This window comes from Schistocerca nitens, chromosome 7 (genome assembly GCF_023898315.1).
Source record: "Schistocerca nitens isolate TAMUIC-IGC-003100 chromosome 7, iqSchNite1.1, whole genome shotgun sequence".
Classification (NCBI taxonomy): Eukaryota; Metazoa; Arthropoda; class Insecta; order Orthoptera; family Acrididae; genus Schistocerca; species Schistocerca nitens.
In genome coordinates, this window is record NC_064620.1 from 164,622,972 (window position 1) to 164,643,994 (window position 21,023).

A 21,023-nucleotide genomic window follows, 5' to 3' on the forward strand; every position below is an offset into this window, starting at 1 on the left:
ATAACTAATGAGGAGGTATTGAATAGAATTGGGGAGAAGAGGAGTTTGTGGCACAACTTGACAAGAAGAAGGGACCAGTTCTTAGGACACGTTCTGAGGCATCAAAGGATCACAAATTTAGCATTGAAGGGCAGTGTGGAGGGTAAAAAACGTACAGGGAGACCAAGAGATGATTACACTAAGCAGATTCAGAAAGATGTAGGTTGCAGTAAGTACTGGGAGATGAAGAAGCTTGCACAAGATAGAGTAGCATGGAGAGCTGCATCAAACCAGTCTCAGGACTGAAGACAACAACAACAACAACAACAACAAGCTACATAACAACAGCCCTGTCTGTCCCCAAATTCAAATCCTCTTCTCCAACTATCCCACCCTCTCCTTAATCCTTGCCCTTTTCTCAATTGCCCGCCCCCCCCCCCCCCTTCCTCATCTCTCTCTCTCTCTCTCTCTCTCTCTCTCTCTCTCTCTCTCTCTCTCACACACACACACACACACACACACACACACACACCAAAATAACCACTTCCCTGACCTTTTGCATTGATCACTCCACATTTCTCTATATGATGAGTGGTCATATTTTCTAATATGATTCTTTGTTTGTCTTCCATTTTTCTTAAACTTTTATATTGAGCTTAGCAATTACCCATATTAAAAATCACTGGGGAAAGAACATAATAATAAGAATTATGAAATTATTTCTTATGACAGCTGAAACTGCCTTCTTACAATTAAGTATAATGTCTGTGTCCTATCACTTACCACATAAATACATGGAACAGCAAAACTGAAACACAGATCGAGTATGTTTTTAAACCAATATTCACATGCCAAATAAGTATCAGTATCTCTTTTCTAAAATACAATTCTCTGAAATGTAAGAACTGTGGCAGATCTAATATTTTAAGCACAGGCAAAATATGATCATTATGTCATGCTACAAAATATAGTGTAAAGCGTAATTCAATAAAAGATGAAAAAAATATAGCAGATTTCACAAAACTTATCCATTGCTGCTCTGACTGTTAGTTCTACCAATGTAACACTACAACTGATACTTAGGAAATTGTGTACCACATATGAAGCAATTTAACCAAAATGCTGTTCTCATGGGAGTAAAAAGATCTGAAACTGTTTACTAGAAGCATCTGTTTAAAGGAAAGGTGAATAAATGGATGTACATGATGCATGCTACAAAACTACATGTAATATCAATTCAAAGGAATATCTGCTACCTACCAAAATGTGAAAAAATGAAAAGTATTCATGGTATATTCCAAACATAAGACAGTGTCAGCTACTTTTCCATCTACATGTAACTACTTACAAACCAAGCATTTTAGTTAATTGGAAAAATGTATGTGATATTAAAATATAAAGTTTTTGAATCAGGTGGTTTACACCATGGATCAAGAGCTCAAAATACTATCAGAACTAAAATGATATAATCCACAAACTACTTTGTTCGATAGAGGGAAAATTAAAAAACAAACATTCCTGCAAGGTTAAAACTGTGTTTCAGACCAGGGCTTTAACTCAGTTTGCTGCCTTTAATAAGCAGAAAACTTCCAGTTATGTAGTCTGAACTCGTCTCTCAGAGTGGCTCACAGCTTCAGCCCAACACTACCTCTCTCCTCTTCTTCCTCCTATTTCCTCTGAAGCTCTCTTGTTAATCAAGTAGGGCCAGCACCCATGGTGAAAAAAACAAAGGGTACCATGAAGAAAATGGTTTTATTGCAACATAAGGGAAGTTTTAAAGATGCAAATTGTTTTACATTGGTGGTTTGCAGATGTGAAAATTTCTGAGAGGATAAAACTGCCATCTGTTGCCAAAGTTCAATTACTCGAAATATCCAAGTTTTCCTTAAACTTAACCAGTGGAAATCATTGGAAGCAGTCACAATCAAAATACATCTACGAGTATACATATGAAGTCATTTAAAGTACAATGACCGAACATAACTAGCTGTGCAACAGACATTCATTGCAAAGATAATATGGAAATGTAATTGTCCATGAAAGAAACAGCTTATAAAATTGGTTCTCGAGTACTTTATCGGTCTGGGACCTTTCCCAAATAGCATTAATAGAAGAGATAAAGAAGACCCTAACAAAAGCATGTTTCAGAACAGATTTGTTTGCTACACCCACGAGTGATTTGGGGATGCTCATCAAAACAGAGTATGAATTCTACAAGAGTAGTAGTGCATGAGTGGTAGGTTTACCACCACAATTTCAAGAACTAGCAATCCAAAAAGATTTAAACAATATATTACATCCCTCTGCACATCACAAAATATCCAAAACAGGAAAATAAGAGAAATTTAAGATACCAAGAGACTTACCAAATATCATTCTCCCCACACACCATGCCAACAGAACAGAACAGGAAAACAGAGAAATTTGTCAGTGATAACTGAAGTACCTAGTGTGACACACTGTATGGCATGGCAGTGTGTGGCACACAGATGTGGAGTTGGGAAGCTGGAACAGGGTGAAGCACAGGCCAGTTAAGGCTTTATGTCCACCCTCAAAGTGTACTCTGGTAACCTGGAGGAACTACGTCCATGAAAGGAAGCACCTGTGCTTTAATTCTGTGCCTACATCATCAAATTTTATCATCTCAGAAATTTTCTGCCCACCAAATGTACTAGAAGAAAGAAAGAAATTTTCTTCTTGAAACAAATGAAGTGTCTTTTATTTACCTTCTGCATAGTCACCCCTACTTCATTAAAATGAAAATAGAAAATGTCAGTCACTGCTCTGCAAATAAAATTAACTTATGTACTTCACAGGGCATACAAATGGAAGCAAATGATCTTAAACCTTCCATCACATTTTGATTATTCACATGCCTTTAGCAGATTTCAAACTGTGGATGTCTGGTAAGCTGTTCTTGGAAGTGTGAGGTAGTGCAAACTGAACTTTTAAAGAACTGGTTAAAAAAATACTTTTATTAAATTTACTTGTATCTCACATAATGCATTTTGTCAAGCTGAAAATTATCTTCAATATGATTTCTCTGAATTAGGTTTTGTAGTTATATGCATAAATATCCAGTGAGACTTTCCAGTTTGCGGCAACATGTAAAAATAATTGTTAATTTTTGTATTTCTTAGATATTTTATTATTGTAAAACTCATCAAAATAGTACTCTCCACAAATTAAGTTTAAATTTTATATTTCCTTCTTAAATAACATCAACTTCCACATGGTATGAAGAGGAGGGGTAAGTTGGATGGTCATTCATGCAAACTAGCTACTGGACACAACATTGACAAGCAATACCTTAACCTTGCAATCTCGCGCATGATCTCGCGGTTCTTGGCTTCCAGCTGACTGATCAACTCTCTCTGTGCCTGTGATGTATCCAGACTCAAGCTACCTTCTGACGTTGCTCGTCCTTGTTGCTATGGGAAAAATATTACACACTAATTAATCAAATTTTTATTTTCTCTTCCTACTGATTAGAATTTGTGATTCCAAGCATTACAAAGTGCAGCTGCACATCAATAGTAAGCAAATTGGATATCTGATGTGGTGATGAATCACCTGAAAAAAAAAATCACAATCAAGCATCAGGTCAGGGCATTCTGAAAAGTAATGCTTCCAAATTTTTTGTGAAAACTCTGAACGCTTTTTAAATAAAATAGACTTTATTAACATTCTACATCTTTATTCTTCATGCCTACATATTTATTTCTCAACATAGTCACCACATTCCCCCCAACAAGAGACCAATTTGTTGCTACTGTCACTGCAGAATGTTTGAATTTGTTAATGGAGCCACAACCTCACCTCTGCTTGCACTGCTTCACTATCAAATGAAGTCCTCGGAGGTGTTCTGTAAGTTTTAGGAACAGATGAAAATTAGATGTTACCAAGTCAGCATTTACAGAGGATGATTGATGACAGTGGCAGACCGCTGAAGATGTTGCAGCACTTGTGTGTGTTCTGGCATTGTCATGCTGAAGAGATGATGCTTCATGTGTGGACCAACTTCTCAAATTTATTTATTCGCTTTTTTATTGCCATTTATTGGCTTTTGGTCCATGAACATTCAACCACCTCAGTTATGGAAAAATGATATGATGGCATACTGTACACGATTTTCTCATCAGTTACAATATAACACAATACCCAATCCTTGAGAGGAGAAAATCTCCAACCCAGCCAGGAACTTACTGAATCTATGCTTTCAGTTATCTAATGGTCTTGCAGTACCCTGGCATAGTTATTTTACACACCAGCATGTTACATGTGACGATCCAGATCCCTGTGGCGACAGAAGATTGCAACTCGTTTCAGTGAAGTGGGAAAGTTAACTGAGTAATTATGCAAGAAATATAATACATCAACTGATTTTGTGAACAAATTAAAAATTTGGAGTCATTACCTTTCAGCAAGCCTTTGTATTTTAAATTTATCACTTTACAATTTTATGAGAAGTTAAGTTGTTAATCACCATATAGCGGATATGCTGAGTCGAAGATAGGCACAACAGAAAGACTTTCACACTTAAAGCTTTCAGCCAATGACCTTTGTCGACAGTACACACACACACACACACACACACACACACACACACACACACACACACACAAACTGCAGTCTCAGGCAACTGAAACCACACTGTGAGCAGCAGCTCCAGTGGATGATGGGAGTGGTGACTGGGTGGGGGAAAGGAGGAGCCTGGGGCGGGGAGGGTGAGGGATAGTATGGTGGGGATGATGGACAGTGAAGTGCTGTTTGTTGGGTGGCAGGCAGGGGAGTAGTGGCGCGGGGGGAGCGGAAAAGGGGAGAAATAGAAAGAAGAAATACAAAAATAAAAAAAAGACTGGGTGTGGTGGTGGAATGATGGCTGTATAGTGTTGGAACGGAGCAGGGAAGGGGCCTGGATCGGTGAGGACAGTGACTAACGTAGGTTGAGACCAGGAGGGTTACATGAATGAAGGATATATTGCAGGGAAAGTTCCCACTTGTACAATTCAGAAAAGCTGGTGTTGGTGGGAACGATCCATATGGCACAGGCTGTTAAGCAGTCATTGAAATGAAGGATATCATGTTTGGCAGCGTGTTTAGCAACAGGTTGGTCCACTTTTTTCTTGGCCACAGTTTGTCGGTGGCCATTCATATGGACAGACAGCTTGTTGGTTGTCATGCCTACATAGAATGCAGCACAGTGGTTGCAGCTTAGCTTGTAGACCACATGACTGGTTTCACAAGTAGCCCTGCCTCTGATGGGATACTTGATGTTGGTGACTGGACTGGAGTAGGTGGTGGTGGGAGGATGTACGAGACAGGTCTTGCACCTAGGTCTATCACACGGGTATTATGTAAGGGATTGGGAGCAAGGGTTGTGTAAGGATGGACGAATATATTGTGTAGGTTTGGTGGATGAAGGAATACCACTGTGGGAGGGGTGAGAAGAATTGTGGGCAGGGCATTTCTCATTTCAGGGCATGATGAGAGGTAATTGGAACCCTGACGGAGAATGTAATTCAGTTGCTCTAGTCCTGGGTGGTACTGAGTTACGAGGGGAGTGCTCCTCTGTGGCCGGACAGTGGGGCTTTGGGAGGTGGTGGGAGACTGGAAAGATAAGGCCTGTGCTGCATTCTATGTAGGTATGACAATCAACAAGCTGTCTGTCTGCATGAATGGCCACCGACAAACTGTGGCCAAGAAACAAGTGGACCACCCTGTTGCTGAACATGCTGCCAACTACTGCACTGTATTTAAAAAGTTATGAAAAAGTCCAGAAGTATGTGCATTATGTCTGAGATTAGCACATCTGATAATAAAATTAAAACAATTTGGAATATTGTTAAAAGGGAAACAGGGCAACAAGAAGTAAGAAGTAGAAAACATTTTAATGATCTTTTTAAGTGTTGTAGAGAAAATAGGATCCAGGTATTCAGTAGAAAATTCAAGGCAGTATATGGAAGAGGCAGTACCTATGCAATCTGATTAATTGAAATTCAACCCAGCCCTCCTGCTGAAATTAGGAAAATGATAAACTCACTCAAAACTAAAAGGTCACATGGAATTGGTCACATTTCCAACAGAGCACTAAAAGCTTGTTCCCAACAAATAAGTAGGTTTCTCAGCCACATATATAGTAGCTCACTGAAACAGGGCATTTTTGCAGACAGACTGAAATATGTTAATGTTAAACCATTGCATAAAAAAGGGGATAGATCTGATGCTAACAAATACCTGCCAATCTCACTTCTGACAGCTTTATCTAAAATTCTTGAAAAAGTAATGTATTCAAGAGTAGCATCACATATTTGTAAAAATGAAGTATTAACAAAATGTCAGTTTGGTTTTCAGAAATGTTTTCAACAGAAAATGCTGTATATGGTTTCACTGATCAAATATTAAATGCATTGAATAACCGAACATCACCCATTGGGATATTTTGTGATCTCTCAAAGGCTTTTGATTGTGTGAATCATAAAATTCTTCTCGATAAGCTTAAGTATTGTGGTATGAGTGGGACAGTGCACAAATGATTTAATTCATACTTAACTGGAAGAATACATAAGTCTGAAATTAACAGTACAGATAGTCTGCAAAAATTAGCCAAGTCCTTAACTGGGGAGGTGTCAAGAATGATGTGCCACAGGGTTCAGTCTTGTGTCCCTTATCATTCTTTTGCCACTCTATTTTCATAAAGATGCAAAGCTAGTTTATTTTGCTGATGATACTAGTAATTACACCCAGTAAGCAAGAATCAGCTGAGGTAATTGTACATAATGTCTTTCAGGAAATTATTAAGTGGTTCTCTGCAAATGGTCTCTCACTAAATTTTGAGGAAACACAGTTTATATGATTCTATACAGTAAATGGCTTAACACATTTATAAATATAGTCTATGAACAGAAGTCTGTTGCTAAGGCAGAATACTCGAAATTTCTGGGTGTGTGCAGTGATGAGAAATTGAACTGGAAGAAACACGTCGATGATCTGCTGAAACGGTTAGGTCCAGCTACTTATGCTATTAGGGTTATTGCAAATTTTGGTGATAAACATATCAGTAAAATTAGCCTACTATGCCTATTTTCATCCACTGCTTTCATATGATGACATATTTTGGGGCAATTCATCATTAAGAGAGAAAGTATTCATTGTACAAAAGCGTATAATCAGAACAGTAGCTGGAGTCCACCAAAGATCACCTTGCAGACATTTATTTAAGGAACTCGGGATATTCACAGTACCTTTGCAATACATATATTCACCTATGAAATTTGTCATTAATAACCCATCCCAATTCATAAATAACAGCAAAACACATAGCTACAACACTAGAGGAAAAAGGTGAATTATGCTGCCACAAAAATCTTTGGTCATTTGCCAAAGAGTATTAAAAGTCTGACAGATAGCCAACCAACATTTAAAAGCAAATAAAAAGAATTTCTGAATGACAACTCCTTCTACTCAATAGATGAATTCTTAGATATGAAGTAGTAGCCGTAAAATAAAAAATGAAAAAACAATTATTTTGTGTAAAGAAAACTTATGTTAAAGTGACACATTCCACATCATTACGAAATGTCATATTTATGCTCTATGGAACAAGGATTAATGTATGTATGTATGTATATATATGTGCAACAGTTTTCCAAATATGGATCTGCATAAGGGGCTCTCTACTGGATGTTCTAGGTGTAACACCAAATGTAATTACTACAGCAATCTTCTATATACTGAAAAAGTGTTGTTTATGTAAGCCAATTTCCTCAAAAAGTGATTCCATCAGCCAATCAGTGAACAGAGATACAATGAATAAATTAAGTTCTTTGTTTTTAATTACTTATGACTGTAATCATGCACAAACTGAAGTTGCAATTTTTTTTATTTTATTTTTTAATTCCAGTCTTTGATCACAGTATTAAGTCCTTCGACGGTGACCAGTTTCAATTAGTAATGACCATCTTCAGATCTGTTCTCCACCATGTCCTAATGTGATAAAGCCATAATGGCAGATCTTAAGATGGTCATTACTGACTGAAACCGGTAATCACTGAATGACTTAATATTGTGACCAAAGACTGGAATAAAAAAACCATTTGACAGTACCTGGGTCACTGTTTATATTCACAACTATGTCACAGCGTGTGAAACTGAAGTTGCATCTACATGATGACTTTTTTTCTGTTCATGTGCATGTGTTCCATATTTCCTACAGGATGTGCATAACTTGATTAAAATTGAAGGTATGCATTATAGAGATTTGGTTCCTAGGTTTGGTGAGAATCTTTTGTGCTGTCTAGAAGGCAGCAGCTGGTGCTCATGTGTGTTGAGTGTTGTTATGTTGTGATTATGCTTTACGACAATTTATGTGCAATGATGTCTCTTGACTCCAAAGAGAGCATGCTGAAATTTATATGTGGTTACAGGCAAGGAGAGGTCATATGGAACTCCTCTTTCAGAGATTATTTGGATAAAATTTTGACTTGCGATGCCCTGAGCATCAAGTATGGCTTGACTTGGCTTGTACTAAAATGAATAAAGAGTCTCTAGTCATAGCAATGTAAAGAATAATATAAATTTCAAAGTAGATAAAAAGAAAAAGCAGCCTATAAATCTATGAAATGTGCATGTGAAAACTGAGGACAAATATTAATGTTTCAGCAACTTAACAGTAGAATGGTAGAGGAGCCCGACACTGAACAACTTAAAAAGATTGTATAAGTGCAGTTCCTCAACAAATTACTAGAAATTACTCTGTTGTACTACGTTCTGTGGTCTATCATATTCCTGGAATTGTCAGATCTGAGATTATTAACAAATGATCATTCGCATGTACGGATCTATGGAATACGCATACCAAATAAAGAAATAAAATAAAATTTACAAGCTGCAATATATATATTTTACAGGACAAGTGACTGACTGGATTCATGTATCTTATTACAGCTTTTCTCAGCCATGGAACAAATAGAAAGTAAAGAAAAATAATTTTTTAGAATGCTCTTCACTGCGATGTATCTCACTGGATTTGAAAAGCCCAATGAAATGTTTACATACTCTTGAGACAGTTATTATTTCTCATACTTTGGTGTACCATTCCACTCAGAACACTGGCATGTCATCGGCAATCACATGTCACACACAAGCTGTGGTCTTCAGTAACTGCTCGCTCGTAGGGGATTGCAAAGGGACTGCCCCTTGGTACAAGCTTTTTAGTAGTTTTGTTGTGCGTAGAGATATTCCTCTTTTGTTCAGTATCTGTTATAGATTTTCTCTATTTGCTTTATTGAAAACTTTCACATAGTGCAGGAATATTAAACACGTCTTTCTACTGAAATCTGTGTTTCTCAATGATTTGTCTAATAATGAACACCAGGTACCACTGAAGCTAATTTCCAGTCCTCTGTAATTTTATTATTTCTCTGGCATCAGTTAATGTAATTAAAAAATCTGGATTTCTGTGTGCAACATGCATATTTAAACAATTCTGTGTTGATTCCATCACTGTGTGGTGTTTTTCTATTTTTCATTTTACACACTGCATCTTCCAGTTCTTTCATTTCTATTCTATCTACTGTTGTCTCTTCCTCTCCTTCGTACATATCATTTTCATCCAGATCTTTATTTATGTTGTTTTATTTACTTGCTATGCAATAATGAAATTAAATAGTACTGAAAATGATTCGAAAGAATATTTGAATTTATCCAATGTTATTTGGAATAACAGAATTGACTAAGAACTAACAGCAATGATACTTGCTATGCTACCACTGGTAGTAATGATAACAACAATGATAGCAGATGAAACTAAAAGGTATTTGTGGGTGTAAAAAGTGAGCTTTTATGACACAGTGAGACCTAAAGGAGATAAATTAAAATGTAATGCTGTAGCTAGAGGTTTCAGGGAATGAGGAACGTATGGTAAGGTACTTAATTACAAAGGGGTAATTGGTGCATTTGGAACACAGGCAGACATCATTATTCTTTAAATAATATGTTATTAATTATCTATTGATGCTGGATGTCCTACATGGATACTCTGCAAATCACATTTAAGTGCCTGGCAGAGTTAGTTTTCTGTTATAGTGAGGGAGACCATCCCATAGTCAGGTTCCTGGTACTGAAAAGGACTTATAGAAATTGTTTGGGTGGTAATGCTTGAAAGGCAGGTTTTCACTCTGATGGGAATGAGTATTTCTGCTGTGTTGTCCAGGCAAGTTCCTTCAGGTCTAGGGAAGATATGAGCTGTAGTTACCATGAGCCTTAGTAGGTCAATAATAAGCTTGATCTTTTGAACTGTGATGCTGTCCTGTACAGTAGATGCTGATTTGATATCTGCGCTGGATGTTTCAACAGCATTGTCAGATTACAAGGGAAATTTTTTTGTGAGTAGTGTCATTTACCTCTGTGAAACAAGTAATAAGTCTGCATTTATTTATGGTTCAATGACGGTTCTCACTAAAGCAAAGTGCTCATTTAGTTCCTCAACTGGGACAATGAGATCAAGCTGTAGATTGTACTTTGCCTATATTTAGATCTCACAGATTTTTCCATACATGTCTGATCTGCATGTCTTAGATTAATGTATTGGCAAGACTGTGTTCTTATTTCTCTCAGATCGATTGCCTCTGCTCCCTTTCAGCTTGTAATCAATTTGATTTTCAGGAGTACATGGTTATTTTTGAGTCTGATGCGCAGCATCTCTGGGAGAGCATATTTATCATATAGATGAGTTAGTTTGTTCATAAATACATGAAGTTTGTCTTTTATGTCCAGGGATGGACTGTAAGGCATCTCTCAAATTCTTTCTTATGCCCCCACTGCAAGTACAGATAATTCGATGTACATAGAGTCCCTGTATGCTGTCAGTTGCTGATTATCTCTTTGATATTTTCGTGAGTACATTGTGAAAATGATGATGCGGGCAGACACTACAGGTTCACATCTTTGAGCAGTACAAACTAATCTGGATTTTGTTGCAAATCCATGCATGGAAAGTGTGGCTGTTTGCTGTGTTACAAGTGGGTGCAAACAGAAGTAGCAGCAAATTTGAAGAAGAAGGTAAGTGCTTGAATTTCACAGTGAAGAGACAAAGAATTAATGTCAATATCACCAGCATTAATTGTATGATACTGTGGTCCTTGTAACACTAACCAAAATGTCTTTGCTGTGCTGGTACTGCGAACGGTTGAAAGCAAGGGGAAACTAAAGCCATAATTTTTCCTGGGGGCATGCAGCTTTACTGTATGGTTAAATGATGGCATCCTCTTGGGTAAAATATTCCGGAGGTAGAATAGTCCTCCTTTCAGATCTCTGGGTAGGTACTACTCAGGAGAACATCATTATCAGGAGAAAGAAAACTGGCGTTCTACGGATCGGAGCATTGGAATGTCAGATCCCTTAATCAGGCAGGTAGGTTAGAAAATTTAAAAAGGGAAATGGATAGGTTAAAGTTAGATATAGTGGGAATTAGTGAAGTTCGGTGGCAGGAGGAACAAGACTTCTGGTCAGGTGAATACAGGGTCATAAATACAAAATCAAATAGGGTTATTCAAATAGTGAAAGGAGTCAAAAATTTAATAGTCATGGGTGACTGGAATTCGACAGTAGGAAAAGGAAGAGAATGAATTGTAGTAGGTGAATATGGAATGGGGTTAAGAAATGAAAGAGGAAGCCGCCTGGTAGAATTTTGCACAGAGCATAACTTGATCATAGCTGACACTTGGTTCTTGAATCATGAAAGAAGGCTGTATACATGGAAGAGGCCTGGAAATACTGGGAGGTTTCAGATAGATTATCTAATGGTAAGACAGAGATTTAGGAACCAGGTTTTAAACTATAAGACATTTCCAGGGGCAGATGTGGACCCTGACCACAATCTATTGATTATGAACTGTAGATTAAAACTGAAGAAACTGTAAAAAGGTGGAAATTAAATGAGATGGGACCTGGATACACCAACAGAACCAAAGGTTGTAGAGTGTTTTGGGGAGAGCATTATGGAAGGACTGAAAGGAATGGGGGAAAGAAATACAGTAGAAGAAGAATGCGTAGCTTTGAGGATGAAATAGTGAAGGCAGCAGGGGATCAAGTAGGTAAAAAGACAAGAGCCAGTATAAATCACTGGGTAACAGAAGATATATTGAATTTAATTGATGAAAGGAGAAAATATAAAAACGTAATAATGAAGCAAGCAAAAAGGAATACAAACTTCTCAAAAATGAGATCAACAGTAAGTGCAAAATGGCTAAGCAGGGTTGGCTAGAGGACAAATGTAAGGATGTAGAGACATGTCTCACCAAGGGTAAGATAGATACTGCCTACAGGCAAAATTAGAGAGATTTTTGGAGAAAAGAGAACCATTTGTATGAATATCAAGAGCTCAGATAGAAACCCAGTTCTAAGCAAAGAAGGGAAAGCAGAAAGGTGGAAGGAGTATATAGAGGGTCTATACAAGAGTGATGTACTTTAAGACAATATTAAGCAAATGGAAGAAGATGTAGATGAAGATGAAATGGGAGATATGATACTGTGTGAAGAGTTTGACAGAGCACTGAAAGACCTAAGTCGAAACAAGGCCCCGGGAGTAGATAACATTCCATTAAAATTACTGACAGCCTTGGGAGAGCCAGCCATGACAAAACTCTACCATCTGGCAAGCAAGATGTATGAGACAGACAAAATACCCTCAGACTTCAAGAAGAATATAATAATTCCAATCCCAAAGAAAGCAAGTGTTGACAGATGTGAAAATTACCAAACTATGAGTTTAATAAGTCACAGATGCAAAATACTAACACGAATTCTTTACAGACGAATGCGAAAACTGGTAGAGGCCGACCTTGGGGAAGATCAGTTTGGATTCCGCAGAAATGTTGTAACACATGAGGCAATACTGATCCGGCTTATCTTAGAAAACAGATTAAGGAAAGGCAAAGCTACGTTTATAGACAATGTTGACTGGAATACTCTCTTTCAAATTCTGAAGGTGGCAGGGGTAAAATACAGGGAGCAAAGGGCTATTTACAATTTGTACAGAAAGCAGATGGCAGTTACAAGAGTCGAGGGGCATGAAAGGGAAGCAATGGTTGGGAAGGGAGTGAGACAGGGTTGTAGCCTATCCCTGATGTTACTCAAACTGTATATTGAGCAAGCATTAAAGGAAACAAGAGGAAAATTCGGAGTAGGACTTAAAATCCATGGAGGAGAAATAAAAACTTTGAGGTTTGTCAACAACACTGTAATCCTGTCAGAGACAGCAAAGGACATGGAAGAGCAGCTGAACAGAATGGATAGTGTCTTGAAAGGAGGATATAAGATGAACATCAACAAAAGCAAAACGAGGATAATGGAATGTAGTTGAATTAAATCGGGTGATGCTGTGGGAATTAGATAATGAAATAAGACGCTTAAAGTAGTAAAGGAGTTTTGTTATTTGGGGAGCAAACTAAGTGACAATGGTCGAAGTAGAGAGGATATAAAATGTAGACTGGGAATGGCAAGGATAGCATTTCTGAAGAAGAGAAATTTGTTAACATCGAGTATAGATTTAAGTGTCAGGAAGTTGTTTCTGAAAGTATTTGTATGGAGTGTAACCATGTATGGAAGTGAAACATGGATGATAAATAGTTTGGACAAGAAGAGAATAGAAGCTTTTGAAAGGTGGTGGTACAGAAGAATGCTGAAGATTAGATGGGTAGATCACATAACTAAGGAGGAGGTATCAAATAGAATTGAGGAGGAATTTGTGGCACAACTTGACAAGAAGAATGGATCAGTTGGTAGGACATATTCTGAGGCATCAAGGGATCACCAATTTTGTATTGGAGGGCAGTATGGAGGGTAAAAATCGTAGAGGGAGACCAAGAGATGAATACACTAAACAGATTCAGAAGGATGTAGGTTGCAGTAGGTACTGGGAGATGAAGAAGTTTGCACAGAATAGAGTAGCATGGAGAGCTGCATCAAACCAGTCTCTGGACTGAAGATCACAACAACAACAACAACAACAACATGTTGAGTCGAATCTCGAAAGGGCAGTCTGGAAATAGGCCATCCTGCCTACTTCCAGAGGTCCGCAAAGGACACAAGTTAATGACCAAGGGATTTGATAGCTGCAAACATATATTCAACTTATTTGTCTTCTTACTGTTGGATGTCTGTAGCATGGTCATAAGTATGCTGTTTCTCCACCACTTCTGTGGTGTCTTATGACAGTGCGGCCTACATTTTTAGAGACAGATATCCAATAGAAGTATACATGTATGCAATGTTGAAATATATGGCAAAGTTTAATGAGATTAGTTGGAAGTGACTGAACATTACATGTGCAACAGGGAGTAGTGTGTGTGTGTGTGTGTGTGTGTGTGTGTGTGTGTGTGTGTGTGTGTAGTTGTACAAAGCACAAGGATATTGCTGGCAGATATGATGCCTAGCTGTGGCTGAATGCCCAGTTGCCCAGCATGAGGAATGCACTGAAAGGATGTGGGAGACGGAGGTAGGAGAGAAGAGAGGAGCAGGTAGGAATGGAAGGGCAATGGTGTGACCAAGGTCAGCTTGTTCTTCAGCAGTCATGTGATGTGGAAAGTAGAGGCAGGAAAATGAGTCTCAATAAGAACAAAAATAATGTGCATACATAAAAGTAGCATAAGCAAATTAATATGAATGGCAACAGGAAGTATTATTAATGTTAGTTATGACAATGACAATTAACACCGAAGATATGATACAGTTGCTAAATAGTGTACGGAAGTATGACTAAATTAACATAGTAATTGCTAATGTAAATAAAAAGTAATTATATGAGACATGAAATCAGTTAATCAATAAATACTTAAGTATATTGTGCCCAACTATGTTACACTACTGGCCATTAAAATTGCTACAGTACAAAGATGACGTGCTACAGACGCAAAATTTAATCGACAGGAAGAAGATGCTGTGATACGCAAATGATTAGCTTTTCAGAGCATTCACACAAGGTTGGCACCGATGGCGACACCTACAACGTGCTGACATGAGAAAAGTTTCCAACCGATTTCTCACACAAAAACAGCAGTTGACCGGCGTTGCCTGGTGAAATGTTGTTTTGATGCCTCCTGGAAGGAGGAGAAAAGTGTACCATCACGTTTCCGAGTTTGATAAAGGTCGGATTGTAGCCTATCGCGATTGCGGTTTATTGTATCGCGACATTGCTGCTCGTGTTGGTCGAGATCCAGTGACTGTTAGCAGAATATGGAATCAGTGGGTTCAGGCGGGTAATACGGAATGCCGTGTTGGATCCCAACGGCGTCGTATCACTAGCAGTCGAGATGACAGGCATCTTATCCGCATGGCTGTAACGGATCGTGCAGCCACATCTCGATCCCTGAGTCAACAGATGGGGACGTTTGCAAGACAACAACCATCTGCACGAACAGTTCTATGACATTTGCAGCAGCATGGACTATCAGCTCGGAGACAATGGCTGTGGTTACCCTTGACACTGCATCACGGACAGGAGCACCTGCGATGGTGTACTCAACGGCGAACCTGGGTTTACGAATGGCAAAACGTAATTTTTTCAGCTGAATCCAGTTTCTGTTTACAGCACCATGATGGTCGTATCCATGTTTGGCGACATCGCGGTGAACGCACATTGGAAGCGTGTATTCGTCATCGCCATACTGGCGTGTCACCTGGCGTGATGGTATGGGGTGCCACTGGTTACATGTCTCTGTCACCTCTTGTTCGCATTGACGGTACTTTGAACAATGGATGTTACATTTCAAATGTGTTACGACCCATGGCTCTACCCTTCATTCGATCCCTGCGAAATCCTACATTTCAGCAGGATAATGCATGAGCACATGTTGCAGGTCCTGTACGGGCCTTTCTGGATACAATGATCGACTGCTGCCCTGGCCAGCACATTTTCCAGATCTCTCACCAACTGAAAACGTCTGGTCAATGGTAGCTGAGCAACTGGCTCGTCACAATATGCCAGTCACTACTCTTGATGAACTGTGGTATCGTGTTGAAGCTGCATGGGCAGCTGTACCTGTACACATCATCCTAGCTCTGTTTTACTCAATGCCCAGGCGTATCAAGGCCGTTATTATGGCCAGAGGTGGTTGTTCTGGGTACTGATTTCTCAGGATCTATGCACCCAAATTGCGTGAAAATGTAATCACATGTCAGTTCTGGTATAATATATTTGTCCAATGAATACCCGTTTATCATCTGCATTTCTTCTTGGTGTAGCAATTTTAATGGACAGTAGTGTATAAAGTAACAATACAGAGACACTAGTAGAACCAGTGGCTGCATGAGTTGACAAGTTCTTAGCTCCTAAAGTCTAGGTTTTCAAGTTCATTTGCACTGCTAACTGATCATTTCTCTGTCTTTTATCCCTGCCAAGATCCTGCCATCACTTGCCCACATGATGTATAGCACATATTTGGATATCACACTGTTCAAAAACTTTAATCTTCCAAAAGTTAGATCCTCGCATATTGTCAAACTTGTCTTTGCAGGTTTCCTCTTTACTATGAAGGTTTCAGACCTTTTCCTACATGACAAAGTTCCTAACTGAGTCTAGGTTTTGCAGATCGCAATGACCTACATTCCACTCTATAAATTATGCTTATAAAATGCATTGCATGTACATTTATTGTAATTTTAATTTTTTTTCTATTTAAAAGGTCTATCTTAAGAGAAATATTTTAATTTTTTCCAATGTATTTTGTAGTGCTGCACGATAATATGTCAACCACACCACCTTCATCTAGAAGAAATTTAAGCAATATATGGTACCATTTTACCAAAATGGAAAAAAAAGGAAAGTGCCATTACTGTCAGCAGATAGTTTCCTCATCTTCTGGGTCCTGGCCAAACCTGAGGATGCATCTCAAATTGAAGCATTCAGCAGTGCCTCTGGAATGGTGTGGGTCAGGAAGCTGAGTGAGATTGCCATCGGTTGATGAAGAAACTTCAGAAATCATTTCTCATGAACCATTTTCACTGATACTACTTCCTTCTCAAATGAAGGAATCTCCCGCACACACAAAGTCAAATTGAATCTTAAACTATTTCCAGCCCATCACTTAATTAGAAAGCTGCAACCACCCCATTTTTTATGATTGGACTTCTATTAATAATTACATTTTTTGTTTAATTTTTCCATTTTAAATCTAGCTATCCACAATTTTTGATCCACTGGCTGCTATGGTATATTTAGTCTTTCTGGAAAGATCAGAATCCAAACTTTACAGTAAAATGTTTTAATTTTCCTAAAATTAATTAACTTAAGAGTATTATTATTGAAGCCTGCAGCCAACAAAAATTGCTGGTGCCTTTTCTTACCTTACACCTGTTTGATTCCCAGGTTTGTCACTATACTCTTGTTGCCCTAATTTTCCTGCATTGGATGATACCCTTCATTAATTAACTGATTAAGCTACTAATTAAGAATGTGCATAAATTGTACTTGTTTCCAATATGGCAAATGTACTTGTAAACTGGTAATTCCCTGGGTAGACAAACAAAAGAGTTCTGCGATGTTTTTTATTTTGTTATTTCACAACATATTTTGTAAACCAATTCTATGGTGTACATACAGCTTATCCAAATTAATAAACTCTAAAACCTATCAGTTTTATAAACAAAAATGTAGTTTTTAAAATACTAAAACGTTTTTACGCCAGTTTGCAAATACCCAAAAATCTTCAGTTGGCACCCTGGAAGCACACAAGCAATGCCTATGTTAAAGCCCTGGTGAGCTTGTACATGACTAACATCTGCCACTAGCGTTCATTCATACAGTCAACACCTTTATAGTAACTTGCATGAACTTTTAGTCATTCTGTGGATAAAATCCATTCTGGTTGAATCTTTCTGTAGACACCATGAATGTCTGTTGATCAGCATTACACACCTGGAAATCAAGTGTGTTAACAAAACATCAATTAAAATTATTGTAATGATGATGATCATGGCTTCAGCAGCCAGAGATTGTGGTCATGTGTGCGAGTTTGTTTGCATGAGTGTATAGTGGTGATGGTGGCCTCAGCAGTCAGAGACTGTGGTATATGATGTGACTTACCAAACTAAAGTGCTGGCAGGTCGATAGACACACAAACAAACACAAACATACACACAAAATTCAAGCTTTCGCAACCAACGGTTGCTTCATCAGGAAAGAGGGAAGGAGAGGGAAAGACGAAGGGTTGTGGGTTTTAAGGGAGAGGGTAAGGAGTCACTCCAGTCCCGGGAGCGGAAAGACTTACCTTACGGGGAAAAAAGGACAGGTATACACTCGCGCACACACACACATATCCATCCGCACATACACAGACACAAGCAGACATTTGTAAAGGCAAAGAGTTTGGGCAGAGATGTCAGTCGAGGCGGAAGTACAGAGGCAAAGATGTTGTTGAAAGACAGGTGAGGTATGAGCGGCGGCAACTTGAAATTAGCGAAGATTGAGGCCTGGCGGATAATGAGAAGAGAGGATATACTGAAGGGCAAGTTCCCATCTCCGGAGTTCTGACAGGTTGGTGTTAGTGGGAAGTATGCAGATAACCCGGACGGTGTAACACTGTGCCAAGATGTGCTGGCCGTGCACCAAGGCATGTTTAGCCACATGGTGATCCTCATTACCAACAAACACTGTCTGCCTGTGTCCATTCATGCGAATGGACAGTTTGTTGCTGGTCATTCCCACATAGAAAGCTTCACAGTGTAGGCAGGTCAGTTGGTAAATCATGTGGGTGCTTTCACACGTGGATCTGCCTTTGATCGTGTACACCTTCTGGGTTACAGGACTGGAGTAGGTGGTGGTGGGAGGGTGCATGGGACAGGTTTTACACCGGGGGCGGTTACAAGGGTAGGAGCCAGAGGGCAGGGAAGGTGGTTTGGGGATTTCATAGGGATGAACTAAGAGGTTACGAAGGTTAGGTGGATGGTGGAAAGACACTCTTGGTGGAGTGGGGAAAAAGAACCTTAGGGGGGAAAAAGAACAGGTATACACTCGCGCGCGCGCACACACACACACACACACACACACACACACACACACACACACACACACACACACGCATCCACACATATACAGACACAAGCAGACATATTCAAAGGCAAAGAGTTTGGGCAGAGATGTCAGTCGAGGCGGAAGTGCAGAGGCAAAGATGTTGTTGAATGACAGGTGAGGTATGAGTGGCGGCAACTTGAAATTAGCGGAGATTGAGGCCTGGTGGATAACGGGAAGAGAGGATATATTGAAGAGCAAGTTCCCATCTCCCCCATGCTGCCCGTAATCGCGATGTGATTGACATGTGTAATCACACCCCCATACATATCAAGAGGTCCGAAACGAATAATACGGTCTGCTGCGATTACGGGCAGCATGGTGTTCACGCCTGAGCCTCAGGACATTTGCTAGCAGCGCATGTTGGGTGTTTCAAGCGTCAACTTCGCATCTCAATATCTCGGGATGTAATGGGAATATTGCGATGCAATCAACGCCATTGTGTATGTGCTTTGTCATGCTATGGATTGCCGAAGAAAAAATATAGGAGGTCCATTTAAAAAAAACATAAGTTTGTGTTAAAAAACACATATGCTTTCGTTTTAGAATGTTTCCAAATATGTACATTAATGGGCCCCAGCCCTACATTGATACCGGTGAAAGTCTTTTTCCAATAGCTGATATTGTTCCAGAGATATTTTGGGTGGACAAGATAGCTGGGACACCCTGTATATCTATATCTCTCTCTCTCTCTCTCTCTCTCTCTCTCTCTCTCTCTCTCTCTGTGTGTGTGTGTGTGTGTGTGTGTGTGTGTGTGTGTGTGTGTGTGTGTGTGTGTGTGTTGTCTATGTCTGACGAAGGCTTTGTTGACTGAAAACTCACTCTCTGACAGACTTTTTGTTGTGCCTATCTGTGACTCTGCTTTATGATGAGTAACAATTATGTTTTTCATAATACTGTTAAATACCACCCTGGATTTTCCATTGTTGAGTGATGTTCTTTTGTTGAATCACATATGTGAAAGTGTTCAGCAGATAATCTGCCACTTTTGTACGGATAAAAACAGTGTTGACAATGCCTGCCAGTGAAAAACATTTTATTAGGGGGCTGAAACTATTTATCGTATTGCTAACAGTGACAATATATGTGTGATAAAACACATTAGTTAAGAACTGTGTGATGTACATTACTGGCTGGCATATTTATCATAAAGCCATTTCACAACAAACTAATGAACTGTCTTGGATGAGACACAGAGTGGAGAATAGAATTAAAAGTAGGTAGCCTTTCACAATGACATCTGGTTTTGAGCTTTCTTTTGTGACACCCTCTCACTCAACTGCTTTTCATTTACAATAACCAAAAAGTAAACCTGTTAATATTATACAGCTGACTACGTACATAAAAGTATGGAATTATATATGCAGCTTGCACAAATGATTTGCCAAGAATGCTATCCCTTCTCTAAAGTTTGCCACAATATGATGTGTCATGGACTCAACTCATGTCTGTAGTAGTGCTGGGGGGAATTGAAACATTAATCCTGCCGGGCTGTCCATAAATCCGTAAGCGTTCAAGGGGGGTGGAGATCTCTTCCAAACAGAATGTTGCAAGGCATCCAAGATATGCTCAATAATGTTCATGTCTGTCCAGTTTGGTGGCCAGCGGAAGCGTTTAAACTCAGAAGAGTGTTCCTGGAGCCACTCTGTAGCAATTCTGGATGTATGGGGTGACGTATTGTCCTGCTGGAATTGCCCAAGTCCATTGCAACATGGACACGAATGGATGCTGGTGACCAGACAGGATGCTTATATATGTGTCACTTGTCAGAGTTGTATCTAGACATATCAAGGGTCCCACATCACTCCAACTACACACGCCCCACACCATTACAGAGCCTCCACCAGCTTGAACAGTCCCCTGCTGACATGCAGGGTCCATGGATTCATGAGGTTGTCTCCATACCCATACACATCCATCCACTCCTCTGACCAGGCAACATGTTTCCAGTCATCAACAGTCCAATGTTGGTGTTGGT

General features: G+C 39.2%; 1 protein-coding gene across 6 annotated transcripts in view; it reads right to left on the bottom strand.

Annotated features, from left to right (window-relative positions):
- The window catches only part of LOC126195378 (dystrobrevin beta), a 620,666-nt gene that overhangs the window by 66,716 nt on the left and 532,927 nt on the right, over positions 1-21,023 (bottom strand). For 5 of the 6 annotated variants that reach the window (XM_049933955.1, XM_049933957.1, XM_049933958.1 and 2 more), the window contains one exon: positions 3,289-3,410. In XM_049933955.1, the coding sequence (XP_049789912.1) occupies positions 3,289-3,410 (122 nt within the window). The remainder of the gene's footprint in view (positions 1-3,288; positions 3,411-21,023) is intronic. The other variant, XM_049933956.1, reaches the window with a different exon arrangement.